Raw genomic sequence first — 22,802 nt, 5'->3', positions numbered from 1 at the left:
GAAATATTAAGGTCCCAGTGGTTTCTAGTCTAATCTCCTTTGTCAGCCTATTCATCATCACTGCAAACAGGAAGGGACTCGAGGCTGACCCCTGATGCAGTCCCACCTCCACCTTAAACTCTTCTCGTATAACTACAGCACACATCACCACTGTTCTGCTGCCCTCATATATTTCCTCTATCATTCTAACATACTTCTCTGTCATACTTCCACAACGAGTACCACAGTCTTCTCTCTGGGTGCTTTGTCATACATTTTTCTCTACATCCACAGACACAATGCTGTTACTTGGTGTCTGTCCACAATACCATTTGATGAGGGTTAGGGTTAGCTTCCTCATTAAATTAAATGTAAAACAAATGTTTGTGAAATGCAGATGCTAACGAGAAACAGATCCTTCTGGCCAGAATCACAAAAAGCTGGGGGGTGAGGTTGGAGCAAGCGAGTGAGTGACAGCTCATTTCAAGTCACACGCAAATGTACTTCAACTTCAGTTTGTGTGTGTGGGGGGTGGGGGTGTTTGGGATTTTTGCCTTGACTACATTTCATAAAACCAATGAATATATACTGCTGTTTTTATTCATAGAATACATGGAACACAAATCTGTCGTGTTTCTGTGGTCAACCAGAAGAGATTATATTCATTTCTATTCATTTTAATTGGGAAATATTTTGAGATAACAGCATGGCCATGGAACTAAATCTACTCGTATCACAAGACACTGCTGCTCAACCAAACTGTGCCACAGCTCCTCTGAGCAAAATTATCTTGCATGAAAAGAGAATTTCAGAGGATTCAAAGAGCTTATCCTGTTCCATTGAAAATATTTTAAAAACGACAATCGATCATTATTTATCCTCACCATTAAATCACTACTTTACCTACTCTGGAAGCAGCAGAAGTCTTTCAATATTAATTTTGATGATTTAGTTGGAGCATAAATAATACAGCAAAAAAACACACTTCACACGCTTTCATAGAAGAAACATTTAAGGCAAAAATCGTTAAAATAAATTAATGATGCAATTAATTACGTATGGAATATACCATTGCACAGAATTTACTAAAATCCTGTGAATTTAAACGTAAATAACGCAGAAGGAAAGTCAATTGTTAACCCCCCCCCCTTTTGATTGTTTTGCCTCTGCATTGGGTGCACATGCCGCTAACTGCCCCTTACAGCGATCTTTGCTGCTCAAGGTCTTTGCAGCTGTTCTCTGACTGAATGAGATTACATTCAGCATGCTAACACAACTGGCCCAAATTACTTTGACTGCCAAAAGCTCACAGAGGCAAGACCTTTGTCCGATGAGGCTTGGATGTGGGATGTCCACAAGACAAAGGGTCCCTTTAGACAAGATGGGCGGGGTTATCATCATCAGAGCTTGGCAAACACGTCAGTGTGCAGCTTTTGATATGTTTTGCTCTCCACTTGAGAGTTGAGATTGCCAGCTTTTCACACCCTTGTCGACAAAATGTCTCAAGACATCCACAAAGACAGACACCGTGACACAAAGGGAGAAAAAGGGAGCCGGAGATGGGAGGGATAAATAAGAGAAATGGAGACAGTAATATAATCTTGTCTGCAGAGAAGAGATAGGACAAAGTGTTTAGACATTTATCTTAATCAACTGGGAATGAATTTAGTTGAATTTAGAGATCTGTATTGTAGTGTACACTGGCTGGATTGCTATTATGCCAAAGGTTCTGCAAAGAAAACCTTAATTCATTTATCAAAACTGAGTTTTTTTTTTTTTTTTCCTCTTTGCCCATGCCATACCTATACACAATGTTTTGTGGAAACCTTTTTGGGGCTTTATTCAGTGTGCTAGCAACTGTTCTGCCTCTCTTAGCATCCTCAAACCTCTGAGTCGGTGTATTTTCCCAATCTTGTTCTTTTTCCTTGATGTGTCTGTGACTTGTTCAACCCCGAATGAATGTCTGCCAGACTATTCATAAACATGGACTGTTTATAGTAGGGCTACAAGACTTGATAAATATTAAAATAATTTTCAGTCACGACTATTCATTTTTAGGGAAACATATTTTTATTGCACAACTTTTAAAGATTATTTAACAGTTTTCAGTTCAAAATTAGTCTTTAAATAACCCTTGTGAGGATAAGCGGTGTGGAAAATGGGTGGATGGATGAGACTTAATGGAACTTAAAAAATGAACCCAAAACTACTTTAGCATGGGCTGACAATCACAAATTGCAACTTAATGGAAACGCATACAGTAAATGGATAAACGCAACAATATTAGTCTGCAAGCAATGACTTTTCATCTGAAAATCCCCATTGTCAATGAAGTGAATTAACAATTATAGTGCATTTTCATTTATCTGCTTGACCATTGGTAAGTAGTGCACTATCACAAAGTGCAAAGAAGTCCACAGTATTTACTGCCCGGGGTGTTTCATTGTGGTCAGGCCAGCCGAAAAGTCGAAGTCAAGGCAGCCATTAAAACGACTGTGAACAGTGTTTTACTGTGACACGGTTGCTCTCTGCAAACGTGCTGAGAGGGCCAATTTCAAAATAAAAACTTCCTATATTACTACACTGGACTTCAATGACATACGTATTAGGCTTCTGAAGTTGGCATCGGAGGGCAGTGCCTGAGCTTAATGAAGCCTTAAGCATGCATTCACCCCTGGTGTCTAGTCAGATCGCTCTGTTGTGAGAGTTGGGCTAAACTGTTATCACTTTGAGGTGAAAAAGTGATGAATCACAGCGCAGAGAAATAAGGAGGCAATGCAAGATGAATCTCAATGGATTTAATTTCAAAACACAAAGAAAACAACACATGTGGCAATGTCTGTATATTAAATAACGTTCCAAAAAAACGACAGTTTTTTTTTTTTGGTGACAGTGGGGCTTGAGAAAGAAATAGACTTCTGTATATTCTTTGCATATTGAGGAGTGACAATAAAGCAGACCACCAATACGGTAACATGACGAGGGAAACGTGACAGTAAAAGTGATTTCAGTCAGACTGAAGAAACCTCGGGCACTCAATACAAACAAGCTCATGAGTCAATGAGGCACACCTGGACAAGACATGGGTGGAGGTAGCTGATTGGTTGGCTGACGAGAACATGTGGAGACAAAAATCAAATTGGCAGAAAAGAAGTCATCATTTGAGACAGGAAAACATGAATCTAAATCAAAACTGAGTCAAAAACACAGATCACAAAAGAAACATTAATTTTCATATTTTTCCACCTTTGTACTTTGTAATTGTTATTTGTTATAGGGCTCTCCAAGTTGACATGCCTCTGCAACACGGCATGGACATTGCAGAGAGTGGCTCTGGATTGGCAGACTGTGATGGTTGTCCCCCGTTATAAGAAGGATGGCAGGAGAGTGGGTTCCGAGTACCAGGGATCACACTTCTCAGGCTCCCTGATAAGGTCTATTTAATGTCAGTTGGGAAGTCGAAACTCAGATTCAGGAGGAGGAGAAGTGCAGTTTTTGTCCTGGCTGTGTAACAGTGGACCAAGCTCTACACCCTCGGTACGGTCCTTGAGGGTGGATGAAATTCCTTCCAACCAGTCTATATGTATTTTGTGGACTTACAGAAGGCATTCGCTCAGTGCCCTCAGGGAGTCCTGTCGAGGGTGCTTTGGGAATACGGGATACCGAACCCACTGATTATGGGCTGTTCGGTACCTGTACGACCGGTCTCAGCATTTGGCCCGCATTACCAGCAGTAAGTCGGACTTGTTTCTGGGGAGGGTTGGACTCCGTCAAGGCTGCCCTTCATCTCGGATTATTTTTACAACTTCCTAACAGAGTTTGTACGTTCAGCTGAGGTGTAGAGGAGATCGGATTGGTGGGCTCAGTATTGTATCTCTGTTTATTGCAGACCATATGGTTCTGTTGGCTTCATTAAGCTATGATCGCCAACTCCCAAGAGAGTAGCTGAGATGAAAATCAGTAGATCCAAAACTGAGACTATTGTCCTCAGGCGAAAAAGGGTGGGACGCCCTCTCCAGGTCGGCGATGAGATCCTAATGTTCAAGTATCTTGGGGTCTTGTTCATGAGTGAGTGAAGAATGAAACGGGAGATCGACAGCTGTATTGGTGCAGGATCTGCAATCATGTGGAGTCAGTATCAGTCTGTTGTGTTTAAGAAGGAGCAAAGCTGAAAGGAGAATCTCTCAATTTACTGCTTGATATAGGTTCCTACCCTCACCTATGGCAAATAGTTCTGGGTCATGACTGAAAGAACAAGACTCCGGATACAAGTGGGCAAAATGAGTTTCGTCCGCAGGGTGTCCAGGCTCTCTCTTAGAGAGCTCGTTCATCCGGGAGGGGCTCAGAGTAGAGCCATTATTCCTCCACAGTGAGAGGTACCAGATGAGGTGCCTTGGGCATTTGATAAGGATGCTTCCTGGACGCCTCTCTGGTGAGGTGTTCCGGGCAATGTCTACCTGGAGGAGACCCTGGGGTCTACCTAGGACACACTTGGGATTTATTGCGTTTTGAAAAATTTAACTTGAATTTTGAAATAACCGTTCATCTTGTTCTAACTGACCCAATGAATTGTTTGAACATGATTTCATGAAAAAAATTGCAGGGCTCAGTAAATGTAAATTGTTCTCATAATTATTAAATTGATTTTAAAACTACAAAATAACTCTTGATTTCCAGGTCCTGAAAAATTAAACCTAATTCACATATTTTTTCTTTTATACACACCGGGTCATGTTAACCTTTATGCTAGGTTATCACTTTCATGTCAGTAGATTTTGGCTTTTTTCCCCTCATGATTCTAGTCTTGGTAAAGTTACACCTGGTTTATTATTTTATTTACATACTTGGATAAAAGTTGGTTTCACCCTATGGACCATCATATCAAAGGAGATTCCTTGTTTTTGTTTGTCGGCAATGAATGATTTATTTTATTTTTTTTTGCATGCATTTTTACAGACCTGTAAATGTAATCGCCAGGTCTACAAATACTTGGAATGCTTCTCAATGGATCATGAAGAGAAAGGAGGAGAGAAATTGTAGTAGAGGCAATGAGAAGCAAGACATCCCACTGAGGGCTCCTACTGCACTTTGGCCCAGGGTTGGTAGGGTTGCTATGGTAACCAGATGACTGCTGATGGTACCCTGAATACTTGATTGAGGAGAAGACTACCGCGGGAGAGACCGAATGAGAACGGAAGAAAATCTTTCAGCTCTCCCATCTCCATTATTGACGTCACCTTCAATCTGGCCATCCATCCATCCATCCGTTGTCTTGCAGAAATAATGAGGTGTGTATCAATTACAGCAGGACCATATGCCACTGCCAAACATCGTCGCTTCACCAGCTCCTATTATCAGTGCAATCCAGTTTCTTACAGACATTAGTCTCCAATCACGTGAGTTGTCATCATTTTAAGGATCCAACAAACGTGTTTGTAATTTACTGAATGGTTCATTTTCAGCATGTGCTGGCGAGGAGAAAGCACATAAGGATCATATTGTTCAGTTGGAGACAACGTGTCACACTCACTAAGGGCGTCATAAAAATGTTCTTCCGCAACACAATGAGCTTCATGGGTGTGCATATCATTGCCGTATTTATGAACTGTGCTAATGTCTTTCAAAAAGTAGATTTTCACAAAGTTGATTTTACACATTGTAAAGTTCATGGAAGAGTTTACATTACTGATCACCACTAATAACTAATAATTAAAGGTTTGAGGCTGGACTCACACCACTTTGTTCAAAAGACTTGAAATATCACCGCTGCCAGGCAAAACCACCTCTGTCGGAATATGTTAAATTTAATATTTTTCACAGATTGATAGTATAGGGCTGTCCCCACACATTCTGTTGTTTCCATAGGTTATTATTGATTTCAAGTGTTGGAAATGGCTTGCTTACAAGTTATTAATGTTCCTGGACACTTGAAATGTCTGAGAAGTGTCATAAAACTCTGCCTGTGTCTCACGTTGCATGAACCGTGGAATTTTATGTTGCCTCAAGATTGAGGGTCTGGATGTTTACTGAAAAAGGACAACAATGCTCATTTATGCCCCGTGGAGTAATATTGAAGTTACGTGCATTTAAACCAATGATTAGAACGCAGTCCATGAGGTCTGTGACAGATGTTCAGTAAATGTAAACAGTGATGATACATACTGTATATTGAAAAATACATGTGCCTCTATATCATAATTGGACTCTTAAACCTACAGTTTAAATCCAGTTTTCGGAAATCGCGACAGCTCTGCATTGCATCAAAGTCATTCGAAGTTGTACAATTTTAAATGGTTTATCCTCTGTATTTTTGTTCAAATCATTACAGCCAGGTCAGCAGGCAGATGACATCATGGCTTTTGCATTGGCTGAATCTTGAAGTGGACCTTTCCGACCTGTCAATCACTCGTACAATAATAGCCAATCAGACAGCTGCATTGTCTTAACCCCTGGCTTGATGCAAGCAATACTAGTTATCAGTAGCTTGCGCTTGGAAAAGTTAATGTTACGAAGAAAATGGTCCTCAAATGCACTTGGGGAGCGTGCAATTCTGATGAAAGATATCCTGCTACGTTACAAGCGGCCCCATTGATTAATTTTCCAAAGCCTAAAACACAGTTGACGAAGTGTCTAACGATGGATTAAGATTTGCAGAAGACCTCACGTGCAACCTAATGTGAACAATATCAACTAACACAAGGCTGTATGTTCAAAGGTAAGTGAGAGAGAAGTATCTTCTCTGAGTTGGATTGAATTATTATCAGTGCTTTAAACATTGCAGGAGAACAACGTATGCTTTTCTCGTGTATCACTGACCTGAAGTGTGTCATGTTTCATGCCGACGAGTCAGATGAGGGATACGTAAATCCGCCAAGTCATGCAAGAGAAATGTCTATTTCCATTTAAATGTCTAGAGCATTGGGTTCAATTGAGAGCCAAGTCAAATGAATACACCCATTTATTTGCATAATGTACACATGGCATTGAGAGTGGGCTAAATTTTGTGTCGACCCTAGTGGATGCTAAGTGACGAAGAGTTAAATCAGAAAGTTGTTGAGTAGGGAGTTTAGCCCCAAAAAAGGCTAAAATAATGTAAATAATAATGTACTGACATATTATGCATTGCAGCATTTTGTTGGGGGAAATATTTAAATGCACTTGTAGAAAAATCCAACCTCACTCACTTATAAAGACTACAATGATATTACTCATGATCTTTCCAAGTAAAAAGTACTCACCCTGCTTTACATGTGCAGTACGATTCCACGATTTTATCCTGTTGGATTTTAATATGAAGTTTGTGAGGTGTCAAATATTTTTGCATTGATCTCCAACATTTTATCGTAACTCTGACATTGCGTCCTGCTCCGTCCAAAAACTAAATTCCGTGTACATATCCGTGCGTGAAATATTTGAGACCTCTCTGTAGAACTCTCTTGGACAAGTCTGACGCATTTGGTAAAAAAACATCCCCAATACTATGTGGAATACGCGATAGAGAATCAACTTCAAACCTGTTATGTTTAGTCGCCATTTTGGATGTGAGCAGTAAAGCTTGTGGGAAATGGCAACTGTAGCTAAGGCGGTGGAGCTTAAGATCGCCAGTCACAAGGCTCCATTGTGAGTATTGACTAGGGACCACATTGTAGGAGTAGATGTTTTTTTTTTTTTTGCTCCTGTAAAGTACGCCAGAAGCACAACTGACATCCAAAGAGTGGATTTTACTACAAGCTTAGATTTTCCTTTTGCATTAAAATCCGTGAAAAAGTATCACAACTTCCATCAATCACTAGTATTGCATCTTTATTGGAATGAATGGTTGACTTCATACTCATCTGACATATCGCATTGTCAGTGTACAATATCAAGTTACACATTTAATATATGCTGCAAGTAATGATGAAGTATGGGACAAAATTGTATTTTATCCTGCCATCAATATATTTTGTATATAAAAGCAGCTTTTTTTTATCATTCTTTATGACTGCCTCAACTGCCTTATTTTAGACTATTTCTGCGACTGATGATGCGGTGCCTTTTAAAGATGTGCCCTCAGCCCTAAGTCCAACAATTTATCTTCCTTGTGATTCAAGACAGCAAATGGATTATGGCAGTGAAAAAAAAAAAAAAATCGCTTTCTGTATTTTCTTCACTCTCTCATTTGTCCCCTGTGGGAAATACAATATATATCTCAACAGATCAAAATTGAAGATGAAGCAATTTTTTTCAAGTTTAAAAATAAAATATCTCTACATATTGAATTACTTTTACCCTTCAAGATTCTTGCCTTTCAGCATTTCACAGTCCTCAGGGATTCTTGTTATATTTGTATCACGTGGACAAAACTCACCCGTTCCAGAATGATATGGGACATGGTGGCGTTGGCGTCGACTATGATGTTGGCAGTTTTGTCGTCTCGGATCTCCTTCAGAAGAGGGGTTGGGTCCTGGCTGTCGTCGAGCATACGCACTGACAAGGTTTCCTTGGAGATGAGGAACTGCCTGAGGAGCTGCTCCAGGTTTAATAAGCCTGAGATGGACACAAACACAAACCACAGATGATAGAGTGAAAACAAAGTTACACTTGAGTTGGAATTACAGGGATAAGTGTTCATAAAAATACAAAAAAAAAAAAAAATAGAAGATTCAGAGTGGTTCACAGAGGCTATCAATGACATCAGCATGTAACCATGGTGACAGTCATACAAGTCACTTCTCTTAATGGGATCCCTGTTCCCGTGCAGAACACAAGCTCAATAGCTTAATGTACTCTTATTTCTCTCTCTCTCTCTCTCTCTCTCTCTCTCTGTCTCTCTCTCTCTCTCTCTCTATCTCTCTCTCTGTCTCTATCTCTCTCTCTCTCTCTCTCTCACACACACACAAAGCCTTTGTGCAACTTGCCTTCTGTTTGATCCTGTTTTGACTCCAGAAAGGTAAGAGGGATTTGCACTAATTAAAACTTAGCCAACTTAATCAAAAGGCTCCTGGCAGCAGTTAACGAGTCACTTGGCATCCATATGTTTAGCGGAGACCCTGAGAGATTATTTGGCTAATTTCCAATATAGGAAGAAGGGAAACTCAACTGGGATTATTAGAGAGCACAGACCCTTACAAAGTAGCATGAAAGTTACCTTGACATTCTCTCAGAGCTCAGTTCTGTGGAGGCTAACATTTTTTTATTACCGTAATAAAAACTGGGAAACACCAAGAGTTGTCTTTTGTTATTCCATTACCACAGGAAGAGTTGGTGGTGTGCAGAGCAAGTAAAAGTAAGTACAGGTACACATTCTATGTAACACAGCAGATAAAGAGCTACTGTCATAAAATGGATGATTTTTAGTATGTTAATGAAAAAACGGCAGCCAATATGGGCCCATGCGTTTTTTCACGACAAAACATGATTTTGACGTATGCAGCTTTTTGTAAATCCCGCCATGAAAATCCTCTCGAGGGATTTATTTTCGAGAAGAAGCAGGAAATGATGTAAAGGACAGCGGCACCCCAAAGTGGACTCGTTTGTTTCCATTAGTTTTTCCTCCGGGAAGGTAGCTCGTTGTTCCTTCGTGTTAGCCAAAATGCCGGCTCGTTGCATTGCTGGACGTTGCTTGAACACTCAGGAGAATGGATTTACCCTTCATAACTTTGCAAGAGACCCGGTTCATTGTTAAAAATGGATTGCACGGGTGCAGAGGATGAGAGCTTTGTGGGTTCCAAATAACAGGTAGGTGTGTATACAGCTACTAAAAAAATAGTAGTTTGGGGCGGACCGAGTATTCGGTCTCTCATAATGGAACAAAAGATCCGCGTGCGAAATACGTCGATATGCGCGTTGGACCACGTCAGCCTGCTGCATTGCTTTGCCAGCGAACGCTGCACTTCGGGCTCGTGGACGGCGCCGGCTCTGAAGAACCCAGCCAAGAATGCCTCTCTCAGCAGCGTGTGCCCAGTAAAGCGCCCTGGTTCGACTGTGTTGTTCATCGCGTACTGTGGCCTCTATGAACAACCCCCTAAAGCAGCACACCTCGGCTCCGTCATAAGCCACACCGGCCGGCTGCGATGAACCGCGATGGGTCATCTCCACCGCGGAAGTGGATCAAAGGGAAAGTGGTTTGGCCGTGATCGTATATCATCTGAATATGGCTCGAAACAATAGTGTAACATTGCCCCGAGGGCTCAAAACAATAGTGTAATATTGCCCCATTAACGTCACTCGGTTGTGTGGTGTCCCCCTTTTTGAAAAGAGCTTCTGTGTCAGAAGGGGCGCGTTTGTCTCCCATAGTTAGGGTGCACCACATGTTTTCATCGCCGAATGTCCGGGTGACATCACGAACGGAGGATGCAGCCAATATGGCGACCACTTGGATATCAATGCACATGGATGACGCGCTCTCCGCTCATATTTATTTTTTCGTATAGACATTGAAGTAAATAATGTTATATGTATTTTTCATTACAATATCTATTTTACAGTGATGAAAGTCCTCCGGATTTTCCCGGAATTCCGGATTTTTTAATTTTCATGAAAATTGCTCCGGAAAATTGAGGAAAAAGTACCTAAAATTAATCCGGACAACATTGAACGAACATGCTTTTGAGTTCGTTATTTTGCTTTCTTGAGCAGAGTCATGTTGAGGCACTAACACTAGTAACAGTAACGCACCTCCCCTTGCATTCTCAAGACATCGCTTATTTTGTGTGGTCTTGACGTTAATTTACGTGTTGATTTCATAAACGTTAACTAAACAAGCATGCTCCAAAGGAACCGGGATTCACTCGAAAACAGGAAAAGGAAGTTAACCATATTGAGCACTGTTTGTGTTTATTCCTTGACAGGCCAGTGCATTTCACTTTTCTTCAGATAAAGTTTGTCAGATCAATTTATTGATTATTGATGAAATTTTTTAAATACCATTTTATACCATGTTCTACTCATATCAGTTGAAATTGGAAATGATGGGGGGCAAAAAAAATCTGGGCTTGGCCTTTGGGGAAGTTCTGCCCAATTTTTTTTTTGGTCAGGATTTAGAAATTTTACTTTCAATTTTTGTCAGAATTTTGTTCACAGATATCGCTAGAATGCACCACAGCCATCCATTTTTTCAAAAATTTCCAGGAGGGGAGGGTATGCCTCCGGACGCCCCCAGTGCGCACATTTGTATTTTCAGGAATTTTTACGAAAGTCCACTTTCATCCCTAATTTTAGAATGTTTATATGACACTTGGGCTTTAAATATGACCACAAGCATCTGATTGTTGAAAATTACTTGGAACTGAGAGTACAAAAAACAGACAAACACAAAAACAGCAACAAGACTGTGTCATATGCTGCTTCACAATGTCTAAAAAAAGAAGACGTTCTCATCTAAAGACATGTCAGCAGCCTGCATTGATCTGATGCCAAATGGCAAAGGCAGATTTTAAGTCTTTAAACATCACAACTTAAAGATAGGTAGGGGCAAACCTGATTGCCCCGCGTAACCATGATGAGGCAACAAATGCAACAATGTATCTTTTCCGCTCTTGTAAGCATTTCAAAAGTTGAATGCCAGAAACAAAAATGATTGCAATATAAGATATACTTATAAACAATCTAATGCTTCACTTGGACTCGGTCAGAAAAAGCACTCACGCCATCGGCTATGATAAAATTTGTCTCAACTCTGCATTTTTTTTTTTACCCCCTTTCCTTTCAGAGCACTGTGGCAATTGGTGGTGGATTCTCCCAAAGCAGTAATTTGGGTGTGCTGTCCCAAGCTTTAAACATAATGTTCCATAGGGTCGGTCCACATACCCAATTCCTACACACTCTGGACAAATTAAAGCAAACAACACATTTCTATTGTTTTTTTTTTTGCAGTTGCTAGCTACCCCAAACTTTCCATTCAAGATACAATTTTTGTGTGTAACTCAGTAATAAGTTTATTCAGCTCTTCTACTAATACTTCCAATTCCCTTACTTCTAACTTTGTTTTGCATTTGCGGTAGGGATGCACAATACCTTTTTTTTTTTCCTACCAATACCGAATAATAACAATGTGCTGCTTCTCCAAGCCTATACCAATATTGATAATATTTTAAATGGTTTATATCAAGGGCCTGTAACAACATCCAGGCCGAGGACCCCAAAACTGATGGAAAGCTAATGCTGGGACCCTGTACTTATGTACGTATATCGTATATAATTATATTTTAACTAGTCGTATAATAGATGCATTTTTTAGTCATACTGATAAATACGTCAATAAAAAGGTATACTAATATCATATGTCATATGATACATATGTCCTGTCATATGTATTCACATATGTAATATAATATACTTTTTATTGTCAAGGACAAGGAGCTTGAGATGGGATAAGATATAGAAATGTACTTTGTTACTGTGCAATAGATACTACAGCATTAATAATGAATGAAGTTTTTTCATTTTTCTTCATACTGAATAATATACCTTCAAATATTCATTTAAAAAAAATCAAGAACAGTGATTATTCATTTTGTTAAAGACATTGGAATTTGCAGCGAGGTGGGTGGATAACTGTTTCACACATCTGCCTCAAAGTTCTGAGGACCATAGTTCAAATCTAGCCTCTTCTTCTTTTCCTTTCAGCTTGTCCCGTTGGGGGTCGCCACAGTGTGTCATCTTTATCCATCTAAGCCCTAGCTCATGCATTTTCTTCTCTAACACCCACTGTCCTCATGTCCTCCCTCACAACATCGATCAACCTTTTCTTTGGTCTTCCTCTCCCTCTTTTGCCTGGCAGCTCCATCCTCAGCACCCTTCAACCAATATACTCATTTTCTCACCTCTGCACATGTCCAAACCATCGAAATCTGCTCTCTCTAACCTTGTCTCCAAAACATCCAACTTTGGCTGTCCCTCTAAAGAGCCTCACCTATGTTAACTTTGCATGTTCTCCCCATGCCTGAACGGGTTTTCTCCAGGTACTGCATTTTCCTCCTACATCACCAAAACATGCTCGGAAGGTTACTTGAAGACTCTAAATTGCCTGTAGTTGTGAATGTGAATGATTATCAATCAAATGATTGCGTGTTTTTACGTGCCCTGCGATTAGCTGGCAAACAGTTCAGGGTGTATCCCAACTAATCCCCAAAGATAACTGGGATAGGCTTCAGCACATCCGCGACCCTAGAGAGGAGAAACGGTACAGAAATATATGGATGGAAGAATTTGTGGATGGCAAAGATTGCCTGGGGGAACGTTGATGCTGATCGAGCAAGATGGCAGACGCGTGTATTGGATACCCATTCAGCATTTCCCTGCTGAACGAAGGAGGGCTGTTTTGCTTTATGAAGTTACTTCCATTTGTAGTTGATCAATTGTATTGTCCTCGGAGTTAAAGTTGTTATTCAAGCTGTATCGATGTGGCATTTGCATACATTAACTGTTGTTACTTTAGCAAAGACCATGCTTTGTCCCTCTCTGCTCCTTTATGATGTTGAGATACAAAATGAATCCACTGCTTTGCACCTTGCTTTGTGCATCCTAGTTACAATCTGAGTTACTGGCGGGCGACAACCAATGCACAGCCAGATGATATTGGAATGATATGGCTCTTATCGGGCTAGCTTTTTTTTTTTTTTTTAATATTGAACCGATGAGTGAGATGTTATTTTATTTCCTCAATAAAGGGTCAATTTTGTTTTTGTGCCTATTGCGATTGTACATCCGTAGTTTGTGGTGGTCTCCCAAATGTTCAATAGTGAATCCAAGAGCTACTGGCTTCAAATACGACGGTGTCCACAACTTCGACACTTGTTGCCTGGAGAGCACACAATCTGTTGAAGTGGGTTAATACCCAAATTAGTGTCTATTTGAGGTTTTAGTAAACCATGTCCCGTGGATAACGCTACACAAAATTCAACAACACAACTATCTTGCAGCCTATCAGTATGACAATTGCATTATTTCTTTCTGGTTCCATGTACTGAACAGATGTTAGCAACACACTATTCCATAAATCGGTTATTGTTTATATCAAAAGTTTTACATCATGTATTTGCAGCAAGGTTGCCAAGTCACATTAACTCCCCTGCATCACGTCTAACAGTGTCAGTAATGATATCTTCCTGTCTGCATAGCAGTATATTATTTAAAGTGTTTGTTTTGTTGTATGTGGATGCCTGTGACATGGGTCCTCCTTTTCTAGGCCTTAAACCTGTCATTCCGCCTCCCTCTGTAGTACAATACAGCGCATATTTGATGAGCTTGAAATAGTTTCCACTAAATCACCCCCCTTGTCTGCCTTCTTCGCATCCAAGCCTCCACAGCGGCTCATAGGGACATCAAGTACAATTTCACGTCAACTTTATGACATCAAACAGTGAACTGTGCCTGACATGGCTGCGTACAAATATGGTGACACGGAAGGAAGTTCAGGCTCTCGTCATGGTTTTGATTGCACCACTTTCAAAGGGGTGCTTTTCCACACTATGATGACATAATCTCTTTCCGTTTGTTTTCAGGCACCGGTTTAGAAAAGGGCAGCTCAATACAAAAAAACTCAAGTCAAAGTTAGATCGCGACTGCTATGTGTTGCCATAGATATTTTGGGCTTTATTTTTATGCATATACAGAAACAACAGGAAGCAGAACTGGAGGTAGCATAAATGAAGAAGATGCTGAGGTTCTCGCTTGGTGTGAACAGGTTGGATAAGATTAGAAATGAGAAAATGATGACACGCTGTGGCGACCCCTAACGGACAAGGCGAAAAAAAGAAAGAAAGAAAGAAAGAAAGAAAGAAAGAAAGAAAGAAAGAAAGAAAGAAGAAAGAAAGAAAGAAAGAAAAATATTTTTTTGTGCAGATGCATCATTGAAAATAGAACCCTTGGTCACCAAACTATCACATGCTCTGGGTGGGAGCCAAAGGACACACCACCGCTGTGCTGATATCACACAGGTCAGCGTATTCCAGTCTGGCAAATAGGCAAACGCGCAGTGTACCTTGCGGTGCCATGAATGTCGAGATGTGCATCATTTGCACTCCGGCGTATGTTGCCAGATCTACGAATATAAAGCCCTTTGTTTGGGGCGATATACCGAATTCCTTCCAAGACCTGTCACGCAACTGCAGACAGAGTGGGGTGTGTGTATTACGAGGAAAAAAAAAAACCCTAGATTGAATAACTTCTGATTTATTTATTTAATCAGACCATGAACATCAATTTGACAAAAATATAAGACAGGCATGTGTAACTTCAGATATTGTCCCGCACTATAAATATCAATATAATACATACAATCTTCATAAAATTACTGCAAATCCAGCCATAAGGAAAGATTTTAAATAGACTTCACGCGGATTTTATCCATCTGATCGGAGTCAGACGTTAATTGTCATTTTTGCTGATCAGCCAAGCACTGTGGGGACGACACCACGAGTGGATCACGCCGACTGCATTATAAGAAGAAAATGGGGAAACAAAACTTGTGTTGATGGTCATTGGTGCTCAGGAGAGGGGAGGGCGGTCGTATCAGGCTTGCTTGAGGTATCTTCATATACTTTCAATACAATACGGCTCACAAACGGTACGCAGTCTAGCATGCTAGTGCGAGTTCTAGTGGGTGTATGTAAATATGGTGCCATTCTGTTGAACACATGATCTGGCCAAAGCTGCGAATTCCAACTTTTTAGGAGGAAAGGCAGATACTTCACAACTGCAAAATCTAACACCACACAAACAAACAAGAATGTCACAACCGGTAGATACATTAATGTACTTACCGCCATCTCATAGAAGACCATTAATCTGTTCTGTCTGTCACAATGCCTCACTGGCATAATAAAGACACTGTACATTGGTTATTGTAAAAGTACTCAATACAAGTATAGACAGCAAATGAACTTTTTCTTCTTTTCCTTTTGGCTTGTCCCATTGAGGGTCACCACAGCGTGCCATCTTTTTCCATCTAAGCCCATCTCGTGAATCTTCCTTTCTAACACCCACTGTCCTCATGTCCTCCCTCACAACAGCCATCAACCTTTTCTTTGGGCTTCCTGATGCTCTTTTGCCTGGCAGCTCCATCCTCAGGACTCATCTCTGAACATGTCCAAACCATCTCGGTCTGCTCTCTCTAACCTTGTCTCCAAAACATCCAACTTTGGCTGTCCCTTTAATGAGCTCGTTTCTAATCCTATCCAACCTGTTCTCTCCGAGGAAAACCTCAGCAAATGAACAAGTCATTTAAATCGACTCATGGGTCCGTCTTATGATCAGATCAGTGATCTGTCTCAAAAATCCTGATTGTAGAAAACCTAGTTTTAAACTTCCTTTACTTACATTCATGCAACAGCACAATAGACTAGACTAGAGATTTAAAAAAAATAAATGAAAAAACGTTTTAAAAAAAACCTTTGCATGCACATCACCCATGTGATGCACTTATGTGGCTAGTATGGATTACATGGCCTGAAATTAACTAGAAATAGTCTTTCAATGACACAATTACATCCTAACTATAGAGTGTGTTTAGTATAAGGGAAAAAAACCTCCTTGCAGCACCAGAAAATACAGAAATTTATGTGAAGCACAGTAGGTTATGGTTCCTGTTTCTCACGTTTAGTTTAACTTTCATGTCAAGAAAGTGTGTGTACAGACAGATGTGCCGTACACATACTGTAAATCTGAGATCAAATTCCTTTATGATAGTCTGAAGACAGTCGAGTAAATTAATGTTACAGTAGCAGAGACTGAAATCCACAGTCTGTGCAGGTGAATAATACATTCCCCTTTGTGATGACTCATCATTTTGCCTTGGGCATAGTAAGACCTACTTTATGACTTTGCCACCATTGTGAACTTTAAAATGTACAGTGGAGGAGATATGTCAAAATATTGAGGTGCCAGCGTAATCACCGCCCCATTAACCCAAAATAACCACAGAAGAGAACCATATTTCATCACTGGCTCCCATCAGGTGCATTCACCTGACACACTGCAGTGGTGATGAAACTTTTAGCCAAGAATCAGGTGCTTCCTTTCATTGTGGTACTAAGAACAAGCAATGGGTCATTGGGCTTGTGTAAAATACAAAGCTATAAAAAGTGAACATTTCCTTTATCGACTACAGAGAAAGTTAATCAGTTAATCGACTCATTATTGGTTGCAGAGTCAACAGAATTCTTCAATGAATAAATCACACAATTATAATTTGTATAATATGACTTTTTGATTCTTTCTGTCACTTTAACAGGATTACTATCAAAATCCAATATTAGTGGTGAAATAGTTCAGTGTTATAACGTCTGCCTATTATTACAAATCATCCATCCATTTTCTGAGTCACCTATCCTCACAAGGGTCGTGGGCATGCCGGAGCCAATTCCAGCTATCTTCGGGCAGGAGGCAGGGTACACCCTGAACTGGTTGCCAGCCAATCGCAGGGCACATGGAGACAGACAACAGTCACACTCACAATCACACCTAAGTCTCCAACAAATGCATGTTTTTGGGATGTGGGAGGAAATTGGAGTGCACGTGGAAAACCCATGTAGACATGGAGTGAATATGCAAACTCCACACAGGCGTGGTCGGGATTTGAACATCAGTCCTCAGAACTGTGAAGACCAATGTTCTAACATTTTGCTTTAACGTATCGCCCGTTATTTTATTAGATGTATTATAACTGGATGGTAGTGCCAAACTTGGGTGTCCAAACATTTTTTCATTACACTGTTTATGTACTGTAAAAATTGTTGGAGAACAAATTGATTGGCATTTCCATTTATTAACACTTTTACCTCACATTTCTCATGTTATGGGTTTGGACCTCGGCTCCGGCCTTCCTGTGTGTAGTTTGGGTGTTAACGATGAGAAATGGACTCGCCCTTACCGGGAAACTTTCCATTGCGCTACTTTCTAGAATGCACAGGAAAACTTTCTGGTGCACTCACGAAACGTTTTTGCAGCACACAGTTTCTTTTTCCCCATGCCCCTTCAGGGGTCTATTTTTTTCCCCATCTTTCCAAGGCCTTATAATTCTAAACCCTAATCATCCAAAGATGCCAATTAAACATAACTAAACGTAAATGCCGTAGGAATTATTCATTTTCGAATATTTCAACCTAAATATTCATGAGCTGTTTAACAGAAAGAAACTTGAGAAATTAAATTATCTGTTCTATTGTCACTGGCTAGAAAGGCTGCAGGAATGTCAAATTTATGATATGATGCATTATAATCATGTGAGAGTTTTTAAAGGGACCCAAACAAAAGTACAAAAGATTCATTGGGTTATTATTTTTGTTTAAATGGAGGATTGGACAGAATCAACTGTCAACACAAAGTCAACTCGAATGCATTTTGAATAACGTTGAATCAAAGAGGAAAAATACCTAAACCTTAAAAATCAAACAAAGAAGATGATTTTGTGGAAAATGTTGAGATCTTTAGTTATTTCAACAATATTCAAGTAAAAATGTGACCTGCATCCTGCACAAGCAAAGGAATAAATAGAAATGCAATAATGGGCAAGTATGAATCATATGAATCCAAGAGTGGGTTGCAATCAATTTTCTTACATCTGTGTTCTTGTTTACTTTAGGTAGAGTGCAAGAATGGTGGTAAAATTCCATCAAGGCACATTGCTGCTCTCTTATTTTTAGATGGGTGATGTGCAAATACGAACTACAAATTTTTACACAGCCCTTTGAGTTTCATTGATTGATCTTCATTGTGCAATATGCTTTTTGTTTGTTTTTTTTTGTTTGCAACAAATCATTTATTTGCTCATTAGACAATATGTAAAGAGTCTGTAGAAAATGTAATCATTTTTATTGCTGTTTTATATTTGTGTAGCCCTATGGAAATGTCCATTTAAATCTCACACAAAAGAATATGTCAGTCATGACAGAAATAAAGACTGACAATTGTTTTCTTTGTTGCTTTTTTAAAAATGAAAAACAGCACAAAGCTGCTATAGAGTTGCACATAATTGTATTTTTTGTGTTGATGTGTGAATTCATTTCAAGAAAATTATTTTAATGATGAAAAACATTACATAGGGGCAAACCCATCAACTGTCATAGTTTGACTACAGTACAAGTGCCTCAGAATTTCAATGTAGGTCCAACTATCATCCAAGATGACAAATAGTCAATGCCTTGTTAAATCTTACCCACTTAATTGCCTCCCAAGCACTCACAATTCAGATTTATGCTGCACTTGAGTTCAACGTCGTTATATATTGGAGACCTCACTCCACTACTGCTGAAGCCCCCCAAAAATCTTCACCTTGAGGAGAAAAGCGATTCTTGAATCGATGTGTGGCCGGGTGGGCGTGTTTGAGTGGTGAGTTTCCTAACACTCTTGCGCATGAACTGCACTTGTAATGATCACTTCCCCCTTCACCCAAAAGGAACACAAAAAGTGACCTGAACAAGAGTGACTCAACATATCCGTGGGATAAAAAAAAAAAATAGTGAGAAACACCTCAGAACAGAGGAACGTCATTCTATGTGTCTTATTACAGAATTTCATTACTAAATTAACATAACAAAAAAAAATAGATGGTCTGCCATTAATATAAGCATCTCTGATTACTGTACAATAAATGGACAGCATGTAAACACTATTACAAATATTGTCATGGGTGTTTTTATAAAATTAAATAAAAGAGCCCAGCCGCTGCCATCGCCTGTTCCTTAATAAAATAAGAACATCTTAAATGTGCAGTCTGCGCTCAGTGGCAGCTAATCCCATCTCCTCATTTATAAAAGTGCACTACAGTGTCTCTTGAAACGGCCACAGCAAGCATCTGCGCAAATAAGGAAGGTGTTTTAAGTGTCCCCATATTTTTATGTATATTGCTTTTATACACCTGCACTTGACAGATGAGGAAAGTCAGCCTTTGACAAAGGAAATGCTAAACAGATTTACTTGTACAACACAATTTCTACAGAGGGAATTTCAGTGGTTCAAAAAATGGAACGATATACAAGTTGAAACATTCAGACCGTCATTCAGTCATTCTTACGTTACTCAAAATGGTGCTTTTAGGGAGGAATGTGTTACTTTGTAAATGCTATATTACACAATAGCACGTTACCGGCATCACTGGTGAGAATGCCAGCTCGATTATTGGATGTCCTGGCATCTATGCTATCTTTGGGTATAATTACACCTCTGCTTGCGTGTGTCCTTAACCATGTTTGGAAAATATGCATGAATCGGTCACACTCTATTAGGCTGTCAGTGGCGTGGATGATTAATGAGGCTAGAAGACGTGGACGAGCCATTGACAGCATACTGCCAAGCAAATGACTGACTGCAATGGGCAACACGGAATTTGTGTGGCTTGCGAAGCTATGACCAAACCATTTTGGTGGACCTTTTCGCAAAAATAAGGCAAGCAGTTTGCCACACAGTTTTCAACTGAATGAAAAAGGGTCAGATAAGAGCATGCACTCAGTACTCATCATTTTCTGGACAATCTTCTACTTTATACCAATGTATATGCCCAGTAGTTATCTGTCCCCTTTCCAGAGTCAAATCATTCGATTTTGTGTCTTCTTTGCTCCTTGACAGCATGCTCAAAAAAACATTGTCCTCTTACTTCACCCCTCAAACCCCCCCATTTCCACTTTAGGCTTCTTTTGCGCCACACTACCACACACCCATGGAAATGAAATAATTCTTAAAATTAGTTTCTTTTGTTACAACACAGCAAAGAAACTGTCTTGAAGGTGTCTCAGAGGTCAGCCATATTATCATTATTTTTGGCCAAAGCTGAAAGCTGATAATCAATTCTATGGTCACAAAAACAGGATCTAAGATCTAACCACTACGCTACAGTAGCAAAATTCTCAATAAATTTGGATTTTTTACCGCACAAAATATAGAGAAACTAGACAAGACATGGCAGAGAGAGATAACGCCACGGGCACAGACACAACAATGTGATGGACTGACAAGAACTGAAAGAAACCAGGGAGTAAAATAGACAGATAGTGACAAGACAACGAGAAACACCTGGACAAGAGAGTAGTGGCTGGAGGGAGCCGATTGGTCAACACAAGGGACGAGGGAAAACACGACTAAAAAACGAGCACACAAGACATGGAAACGGTGACCAATGCAAAATAAAGAGTAATAATTACATTCAATGAACAGGAAATAATTAAACACTTTGTGCATTATATTTATATAATAATATTTCAATTCAATTCATTGTGCTGCCCCTTCTGGTGTGCCCACCTGGCAGCTGTAGGCTAAGTATAACAGTCGTACAAAGGAAAACAATCTGAGCTGAGTTGAGTTCTCAGAGCCGCCATTCAGTGCAAGACATCCGACGCTGAAGGAGTGAGTGAACATTGAGATGAAGCTAGGTGTCTCAAAGTGTCTCAATTCTATCTGTGCGCCTTTTGATATACGCTGAATATATTTCTGTTCCTGGAGGTGTAAAGTTGACTGTGAAAGAAAAGAAAAAAGGTTAGCCGGTGCCACTCAGAGTCATGGTGCCTTTGTCTGGGGAGGTGTAATTACTGCTCAGCGGACTACAAGAGGGTGGGAACAGGCCTTGATTTAATCTTCCTCTCTATTTACGAAAATAAATTTGACCCAAGGGGATTGAGAGGCTTTTTGCAGGTCATTTGGTTTACTATCTTTGGAATCTAACAAGTGCCTCTGACAAGAAGTTGGGGAGATCAGTGCTGGCCTCAACTGCAAAATGTGCTCTCTTTTTCTTTCTTTCATCTGTCAAAGCTTGATATTTATCAGGTGGTGTTTTGGGACTACGCGTCAACAAGCTATATTTAATTTGGATTTCAAGATGATGATTATGGAGTGCAGACTGTTTATTTTGGGAAGCTGGCATCAGGCACGCTCTGCGAATTGCAGCAGCTGCTTCAGACAGTGTGTCAGAGGGTGAGATTTCGATAGTGCTGCATCTGCTGCTGGAACACAGTTGTTGTGCATTCAAGATTGCTTAGTGTGTCAACACATCTTAAAGGAAACCACATAAAACACTGTTTGCACTTTGTCGGCAGGTGTCAGGATGGAAGTGCGTGAACCAGCGCCCCGTGTGTGTTTAGTGTGTACTCACAGTCAGCCTGTGCACAGATGAGGCAGGCGGTGGTGCCGTTAAAGAAGGAGAGAAGGCTCGCTACAGCCAGGCTGACATCCATGTTGGTTGGCCTCAGGTCAAGAGTGGTGAAACGGGGGAACTGGACCTTTAAAATGTCTTCCGGAGCCACCTTTACGTAGGGCACCTGCACAGAGACAGGACAGTAGTACAGTTCATGGCAAGTTATTACCATAGACCATTTTGTCAAGGAAGTCTGAGGAGGTTCACCCTGAACCGAGTGGCGACTGGTGTTTAGTCTTTGTGGAGGGTGGGGCAGGATTACCCTGCAAGGGGTCCTGAAAGTGTTTCAAATTCACACCAAAGATCTCTTATGATTACGTATCTGTAACCACTAGGTCAAATGTCAGGTCAGACAATGCGGTCGCCAACATGACTTTTAAGGCTGTTAGAGCGTGAGGTCTGAGCACCGCAGGCTAGCATTCGTTCAACTTAATGAAACATACAACGAAAGATAATGTGTCTTTTTCACTTTAGAAGTATTCTACTTCTAGCACCATTCTTCACAGAAAGCTGATGTGCAGTACACTCAACCCATATTTGAACCGGGATAAATCACGGCTAACAATTTCATTTCTAACACAATTTGTCAGAGAGGTCCAAGGGAGTCATAAGCTCCAAGTCACATTTCTGACATTATCTGACAGTTGCATGAGGAGTACTACGCTCAACCTTTATTCCAACTGGTTTCAACTCACACTCACTTCTGACACCTTTCTTC

General features: G+C 40.2%; 1 protein-coding gene across 6 annotated transcripts in view; it reads right to left on the bottom strand.

The window, feature by feature from the left end:
* grik4 (glutamate receptor, ionotropic, kainate 4) overlaps positions 1 to 22,802 on the bottom strand; it is a 255,732-nt gene that overhangs the window by 131,439 nt on the left and 101,491 nt on the right. For all 6 annotated transcript variants that reach the window (XM_061827586.1, XM_061827585.1, XM_061827587.1 and 3 more), the window contains 2 exons: positions 22,043 to 22,208; positions 8,330 to 8,508 (listed from right to left, as the gene is read on the bottom strand). In XM_061827586.1, coding sequence (XP_061683570.1) covers positions 8,330 to 8,508; positions 22,043 to 22,208 — 345 coding nt within the window. The remainder of the gene's footprint in view (positions 1 to 8,329; positions 8,509 to 22,042; positions 22,209 to 22,802) is intronic.

Source organism: Syngnathoides biaculeatus, chromosome 8 (assembly GCF_019802595.1).
Source record: "Syngnathoides biaculeatus isolate LvHL_M chromosome 8, ASM1980259v1, whole genome shotgun sequence".
NCBI classification, from domain to species: Eukaryota; Metazoa; Chordata; class Actinopteri; order Syngnathiformes; family Syngnathidae; genus Syngnathoides; species Syngnathoides biaculeatus.
The sequence above is the reverse complement of the archived record's forward strand: the minus strand, read 5'-3'. Positions and strand labels throughout refer to the sequence as shown.